Source organism: Lingula anatina, chromosome 2 (genome assembly GCF_051362555.1).
Source record: "Lingula anatina isolate TDL-2025a chromosome 2, LinAna3.0, whole genome shotgun sequence".
In the NCBI taxonomy this organism is placed as follows: Eukaryota; Metazoa; Brachiopoda; class Lingulata; order Lingulida; family Lingulidae; genus Lingula; species Lingula anatina.
In genome coordinates this window covers 16,812,694-16,820,999 of record NC_141768.1, presented here as the reverse complement: position 1 = coordinate 16,820,999, position 8,306 = coordinate 16,812,694, and the positions used below count along the sequence as shown (strand labels likewise).

Sequence of the window (8,306 nt, the reverse complement as noted above, 5' to 3'; positions counted from 1 at the left end):
GGACAGTGAATACCAGATAAATGAGCCTGTACAAAGAGTTACAGGACTTTCTTCCCATTACAATCTTTCACGGGCTAGTACTACCTGGTCTTTTTATGCAATTATTTTCAATTTTGACTTTCTTTTTAATTTTTATCTGGAAAAAGATTACTTCTCTTGTCTTATATATTTTAAAAACTTACACTTTTAAAATGCTTAAAGATGGTGAATTTAACTCTCGTTTTATTTACATACAAAAACAGCGCTGCTGCTTTACTTCAAACACAATATGACTAATATATTCAGGCATGCGCATATCTTGTATCACTTGTTGCAGTAAAAAAAAGGATCGTCCGCATAACACTTTAAGGTTCGTTTTCTTGCGCAGGACAAAGAAGCGACAATGCTGGAGGTAGGTGGTGCTTGATTTTGCTGTTTGATTACGACGTAAACATTATGAATTCATTATGTTATACATGCGGTACGTATGTGCTTCATATCATATTACTTATAGATACTTATTAACCGAGTACTCAGTCAGATTATTGCTGCTAAACTCCACCATATGGTATCAGATAGTATTAGAGTAAATGAAAGGAATTCCAATGAGCATCGTTACACAATTTTCTAAAAAAAAAAGATGTTTGCACAGATATTTTCTGTCTTTCATTGCAAGTGGAATTTATTCGTGTCGTATAAGACATTTGTATGTACCTATTTTAAAGAAATCTCGATTTTGTGAAATGATGAAATTACAAAGGCATGCCCATTTTAGGATCAAGATTACCCTCACTGACATTCATACCTGTTTTACGACTATTGTTTATTGTTTTATTTAATTTTGATACTCTAACATTCTCATTGACAAAGTAGTTTCAAAATTAAAATAAAAAACTTCATTCTCAATTTTTTTTATATTTTGTGAATAATACTTATCGCCATGAAACTACATGTATGAACCATATTCATATAGTGTTTGAGATGCTTGCGTGTCAAGAAAATTGTTAGAATGACCATCGAGCCTTTGGGACTATTGTCTTAACATGTGCATGGTACATGTACGGTGTAACTTGGCGGCGATTTAAGTGCTCGTCTGAGACTCTTGCCAACCTTTGCCATTTGGCAAAAGAGCTAGTCAGCTTCCTATGAATTAAGCTCTCCTCGGCCAGTTCTTACCCTAGCCTGTTGTTAATTCCTAACAGAAATTTACCAAAGGCAACTTAGTGCGTTCTATAGGAAAATGCCTCAAAAGCCTAGGGTCCTATGGGACGTCCTAAAGTCCCACGGAGCCCTATAGGACTTCTATAAAAAATTTCGTAAGGGCCTTGAGTTACTATTTTCATATTATGTTGCCACTCAGTTGAAGGAAACCTGATGTTCATAGAAAAAAAAACATAGTATGTAGCATCAATTTTCTGAAGTCCAGGGTGCTCGTTAAAAACCCTTATCCTCCTCGAGGCAAAGGTCCTGGTCCGCGATAATAAAATTCCATGGACAATAAAGCCTAACTATCATAAAACCATAAAATACATTACCAAAGACGTGGACATATTTGTATTTGGCAAGGTAAGCGTATTATCTTCTATTCCTCCTCAGGTATCCGTTTCCATAATAGAACGGGTACTGGACGGGACGCGTACGTTTATATATAACAGCACTATCCCCCTTTAATTACTTAGTGTAAAGTTACAGCTATATACATGTATATTGTTTACAACGTTATTTCTTCTTGTTTTACTTAACATATAAATCAAATTAAATATTTTATTTTTAACATTCATAATTTGATTCAGAATCAGAAGTCTCTGCTTGGTGGTCTGACTTGCGTCATTATCGGCATAACGGCATTAAATGCAGGTTTGTATGGGATAATATATAGTGTATCAATGACACAGTGTATCCGGAATTTTTTAAAGGGAGGACGGTTTTTAGGAATTGACAAGCCTCGGATTGCGAGGCCTCACCTCACCTCCTTGGCGTCAGGTTTGGGGCACGCTCGATGGCCCCGATAACAATTGGTGTTTTGGAGGGCAAATGATTCAAGTAGACATTGTTTGGTGCGTTTTTTATCAGAAATCGAAGGGTGGGGGGCAGGACCAACCCCCCCTACCCCCCCCCCCCCGACACCCCCCTAAATCCGCCACTGTATTATTATTATTATTGTCGTTGTTAGTAACATTTATTTAGTGAACACGTGTATGGTTAGCAAAAAGTGAACATTAATTGATCAACTTTACAAAGCAATTCTGCAAGTATTATTCAAATGTGCGCATCACTGACTCAAACGCCCCCGTCTCTCTCTAACTCTTTTTGAATTATACCCCCTAATGATATTCAATTTCTGCCGGCGAATACGACTCAGAATAGATTAAGCTAATAATTAAATGGCATCACTTTACTTACTAATGAACGTTCTGAACAATGTTAAAACGCTTATGGTACCTGTAGTGCCATAACGCTGATATTGCGTCTTTAAATGATGTGAAATATTCTGGTTAAGCGTCCACTTCCTTCTCCGGAATGCGAGCAAAGAGATCCCTGTCGTCGCCGTGTGGCGGGTGCCCGTCAAATTTGCTTAATGCGACAGAGAAGACGGATATCCTCAACTACCACAATCTAGCCAGAAAAATGGTGCAGCCTCCAGCCGAGAACATGCTTCAGATGGTATGAAAATAACTCGCTTTGATCTGGGACAAATAGTCAAATAACACGTGGATAATTATCAAATCATGACTATCCAGGTTTTCATCTCATTTCTTTTTGCTTTCTTTAGAATGGAAATGCAAATTGATCAAATAAAAACCCTGAATATTTAGCCAGTTGTTTTGGACTTTCTGTCTTACTTTGACCAGCACAAGGCATTTAAAATTGCAGGGGGCAATCATTTGACAGGCTGGAAGCAGTTGCTACCCAATCTTCTCAACATCTTACTGGTACGTTTGTTGAAATTGTAGTACTATATTCTAGATGTGGGACCCCGACCTCGCTGACTGTGACGGCCAAGAATACATTAACCAATGCCTCTTCGCCCACGGTCACTCCAGTCTCATAGACACATGCTCTGCGGACATTAACACCCAGGCGATTGGCCAAAACCTTTACGTCTATTGTAGCACTAGTAACATTCGGCCTGAAAACTTTACTGGGGAAGCGGTGGAGTATTGGTTTCGTGAAAAGGAAGACTATACCTATGATACAAATACCTGCGCATCTCAGCGCATCTGTGGGCATTATACTCAAGTAAGAGAGAGATTAAATATTTTTCGTTTCTAACAACATTCCAGTTGTAATGGTAATGGAATCATACGTTTTTACTAGCGTAAATATTTAACAGTAACGGATCAGAAATGTGCTAAAATTGTTTACTCTGTGAAAAGCACCAAGTAAGGCAGAAAAAAAACCTTCAAGGTGTATAAAAGTGAATTCATGAATCATAGACCTATATACTGCATAATATGAAGAAAAAATGGAAATGTCAGCAATTTACACTTTATCACTTAGGTATACCTTATCCGAAACTCGATGAAAAAACTACGGTCTATAAACCGTATTTTATCTTTAAATTACTAATTATTATCGTCACGAGTGAACTATGCCAGACCTATCATAGTGAATCAAAAACTTTAAATTTGAAAAGATTTTTGTTGATCATAATTTGGTAAACAGCTTTGGAAATGGTATACCTTGATGATTAACTAAAAGAAATTTCTGGGAAGAAATGTTTGGTAGATAAAGGTCCGACACTCGCTTGTGCATTTAATGTCCTCCTATTTGTATTTTATTCCAGGTTGCCTGGGCCAATTCCTTCAGACTTGGGTGCGCTTACTCTGCTTGCCAGAGTGACCAGTCTCCGTGTGGGGAGGATTTCCCGTATTACTGGATCCTTGTTTGCAACTACTACCCAGGGTAAGTGCTAATCACCCTCTCAAAGGATACCATTAAAAATATCTACTAGTAAGGAGGCCCTTATAATTCATGAATTCATGTCTGAAAGTGGGTCTCCTGTGGCATATGCGTAGCCCAGAATTAATGTACTAGTATTCTTGACCATAACGATTTTCCTTAGCTAGTGCCAGATCATCTTGGCCAATGGCAAGTTCGGTAGATTTCTGTTTGGTGAGGAAGACAGTGACCAAGTTTGTACATAGACATTCAGGGTAGTAACTGGTCAAAATTGAAATTGATGTCATGATGGACTTTTATTGAACCTTCAACATTGTATTCAATCCAGCGGTAACTACCAAGGACAGAAGCCCTACATCAGCGGTGTACCTTGCAGTGCTTGCCCCACCAATATGCATTTGGAGAACCCCTGTAACAATGGCCTCTGTGGTGAGTCAAACCTGAAAGCACAATTCTGTTAGTTGCACATACAGTATATAATACTGCACATGTACATAAACCTTGACTGCAAGCATCGGTGGCGTTTAAAGTTACGACATTGCCCGCTAACGAATTTTTAAATTTAAGACGAAGATGAAATAAATGTGGAGAATTTGTTAAGGGATTGGGATTGTTCTTTTTATTTATTTATTCAAAAAACTTTGCTGAAATTTTACTTAAAGATATGTCATGGGTGAAAGTGACAGAATGTGGCATTTTCATTCTAAATTTACTGCCAGTTTCATTTTACTTTAGTGACTGAGACTGAATGTGAAGTAAATGGTGGATGTTAAGGACTAGACCAACACCTAGACAACTAGACAACCGCTCATGATCAGAGCCACATCTCTTCACATGAAAAGAAGACATCTTTGCTAAATAATTGAATATGTTGTTGACATTTTGAAAAGAACTTATTTACATGTCTACACAAGTTGTTAATTTTTTTATCACACTTAAAGATCTTGTCAACATTATACGGTAAAGTGGCCAAGACCAAGTAAAGCATTTTTGCTGTTACTATTACATTTTGTTATCCAATATTGTCCTCTTCCTTTTGTTGGGGTGGGGTAATGTCGCCAAAAATATGTGAAAGACTTACCCAATACGTTTAACTCTTCACAATGAATACTTTTGTATATGACTATTCACAGATCCAATGGGAACTATGATTCTTTTGAGACCATTTTAAATGCATATAGTAATATGTTCTATATGTCCTGTGAAAAGATACTGGCACTGATTATTGTGGCAATATAAATGTGTGTGTAAATATTTTTCACTATACTGTTATAAAACAAAAATCTAGAACCATGGAGTTGTAATCTTGAACCATGGAGTTGTTCAGTGTCCAGAGGATGCCAGACCGCTGATTCAGATTCTTTCTAAAAAATATGATCAACGTGGTTACCTCCTCGAAAGGTGCTGTTAACTTGTGTATAATTAATTCATGGACAATGCAGCTTACATTACCCACTTCAAAAAAGCTCAAATAACCATTAGTTGTGTTAACTCAATATTTATAGGATATAATCAGCGTGTGGTTCTCATTGTATCTGTTGTATCTTTATAAACATTACGAGATAGTTGGCCTAAGTTAATATTTCAAAATTGCTGGATCGTGTTTCTCCGTTGTCAACTGCTTCCTTTCTGGACCCTGCTAATGGGCATAAACTACCCTAACCGGAAAAAAACGAAAATCGATTACCATTTTGTCACGCAGCTTTACACTATTCAACAAGAGTTTGGTAAAATTTAAGTTATATGAGCCGTACATCAAGCATCTATTCTGAAGAAAAGACTATCCATTAGCCATTTGTAAATTTACTTCACAGTTAAGGCATTGGTTATCACGAATTATCAGTAAGGTGTCCACACAAAAATGATTTTTTCAAAAATTGTGTGTATATAGAAACAGGACAATCAAATCAAATATTGTAATCCTGTCGGAGCCTTGATTAAACAAAAATACATTTACTGAAGATTGCCATAGAGATCGTAATCCATTCCCCTATACTCCTCGATTCTTATATATTAAGAGCAATTAGGCTCGATCCGCAGGTTTCAAACGGGCAAACGAAAAGTGCTGCAACAGGCACTACGTTTACACTGACAATGGACGGAAACTCTGTGATAACTGACCCAAACATTCCACAATCAAAAGCAGTTTGGGATGTTTCTTCCGCGTCGCAGAAAAAGAAAGGAATCACCAGAAATGGCGTCACTTTACAGAATGTGTTTAAGCCTCTCATCATTTCTTTGAAGATATTCGGCTTGTACTACGGGTACGACCAGGGCGGACGTGTGGCTGCTCCCGAAACGAACGAGGATTTGAAAGGACGTGAGCGTACTAAGCTGTCGGTTTTAATGGTGTACTCTGCTGGGGTTTTGGCTACTGTTTTCAGCGATCTCTTACTCCGTTTTACAATGTTCTCAGCACCAAATATAGAGCACTTGATCATAACAAAAATCAATTATATGAGCTGGCACTTCTTATGTGTAATGAATGCTGTCGTTATGTTTAGAGCTTGTAGAAAGCGGTTTTTTTCGGCATTCTTTAGTCACTGGAACGCCATCTATGAAGAGTTTCCCGAACTTTTGACAAAAAAGTACTTGCAACGTCGAGTGGCAGTGTACACTATGATTGGGTGGGCAGTTTTTCTACTGAGTGTGCCTTACAATGTTTACAGTACATGGGATCCGACAGGGGCTTTGTATAGTTTGGAAATGCTATTTGCACCTTTCCACTCGTTTGTAAATACAAGTCACCCAGCAGTAAACGTCCTTCTGAGAGTGTTTCGATCAATAATTTTTACATTTTTATGCATAGATTGGGTGTTCCCGATTGTAGCATGCTATGCTGTTGCAACGGTAATACATTCGATGTATCGAGACTTTAACCGAAGTCTCAAAAGAGCGGTTCGGCAATTCAATGAAACTTCAAATGATTTTGATGTCGATGTGTACATGAACAGGCATCTCAAAATTTGTAAACTGATGGCAACTGCCGACGACACATTTACGGTTCTCATCGGAACCAGTATGGCAGTGAACTTGTTGGGAACCTGCCTCTTGCTCTACATGTTCATCGACCTCGTGCAAAGAGGAGCAGCGTTTGAATCTTTGGCGGCTGTCTCTATGTGGTTGATAGTCGCTGTCGCTAACGCGACCACCATTGCAGTAGGAGGGGGGTCCGTGAATATACAAGTATGTTATAATATGTCATATCATTTTAAGGCGTGTTTTGTGCGTTAGAACTTAATGAAAAAAGAAAACTAGAAATTTCAGCATTTCACCCTTTATTACCAAGGTACACTGTACGGCCTAACCAAAACTGTTGAAAAAATTGCAAACCATAAACCCGTTTTTGAGATCTACATTTCCAATTCCAGAGTGCAATTCAACAGGCTGAATATCCGTAACAAGAATAGACTCAAAAACTAGAAGATAATTAAAATTCAAAAGACCGTATGAGTTGCATATTTGTGAACGGTATACCTTGTATAAAGTATACCTTGGTGATTTAGGGAAAATTGTTGAAATTTCCTGGAAAATTAACTTTTCTTATATAAATCGTTCATTGTGTACCTTCTTAGATTGCATAAGTTTTGACTTTCAGAAAAAGTTTACATTTTTTCGAGAAAATTGAATTTTCATGATTCGATATTAACCTTTAAATGTAGGCCATTCAAATTTTAAGCCGGTCTTTAAAAAGGTTATCATGACAGATAAGTGTAAGCTTAATAAATGAACATTGCTTTGCGGTAAAACGCTCATCACAGATTAATTTTGTTGCTACATGAATTAACACTAAAAATTTTACTAAAAAGGACGTCTCATTCAGTAAGTTGATAGGTTGCATTTCGTTCAATGTGTCAGTCTTAATTTCTTGTTTCTTCGCTTTAAGTACAAATTCGAGCAAAATACGGCTTCTATTCATTTGTCTTGTTGCTATTTAAAAAGAAGAAAACTGTCTTCCTTAATTTTTTTTTTTTTTTTTTGGGGGGGGGGAGTCTAGATACATGGTTTTCGCCCAAACAATGAGAAAATTATATAATAACAACTTCTTTTGAGGCACGCCCTAAGTACATATAAGACGCGTATTATTCAGGGTCCTCCGTGGTTATGTCACCCCTATTTATATATGTGACTGGCCCTTGCTTGAAGCAAGGAGTTCTAACAAAAGGAGATTACTCAATGAGAAACCGGCATATGGGCTCCACCCCGTAGTGTGTAATCCCCTTTGACAGAACTAGAACTCCTTGCTAGACCTCAATGGGAACTTTAATGGGTTCTATTTAGAGTCGCTCTGTTCCCACCAAATCTCATAAAGCACGTTCATTAAATTCACAGTGCGTACACAGAATGTAAAAATCTACATTTAGTGTTTTTTTAATTAATTTTTTCTTTCAGGCACACGCTTCACTTGACGAACTACACACAAT

At 37.5% G+C, this 8,306-nt stretch overlaps 1 protein-coding gene across 1 annotated transcript; it reads left to right on the top strand.

Annotated features, from left to right (window-relative positions):
* The first annotated feature begins 297 nt into the window (after positions 1 to 297).
* Positions 298 to 5,155, top strand: LOC106177394 (cysteine-rich venom protein VAR8-like). Its single transcript, XM_087005591.1, has 7 exons — positions 298 to 391; positions 1,773 to 1,836; positions 2,480 to 2,643; positions 2,947 to 3,219; positions 3,767 to 3,885; positions 4,211 to 4,311; positions 4,618 to 5,155. Exons 1-7 carry the CDS (start codon positions 383 to 385, stop codon positions 4,653 to 4,655), a joined length of 768 nt encoding a protein of 255 aa, XP_086861717.1. The 5' UTR covers positions 298 to 382; the 3' UTR covers positions 4,656 to 5,155.
* The last annotated feature ends 3,151 nt before the right edge of the window (positions 5,156 to 8,306 follow it).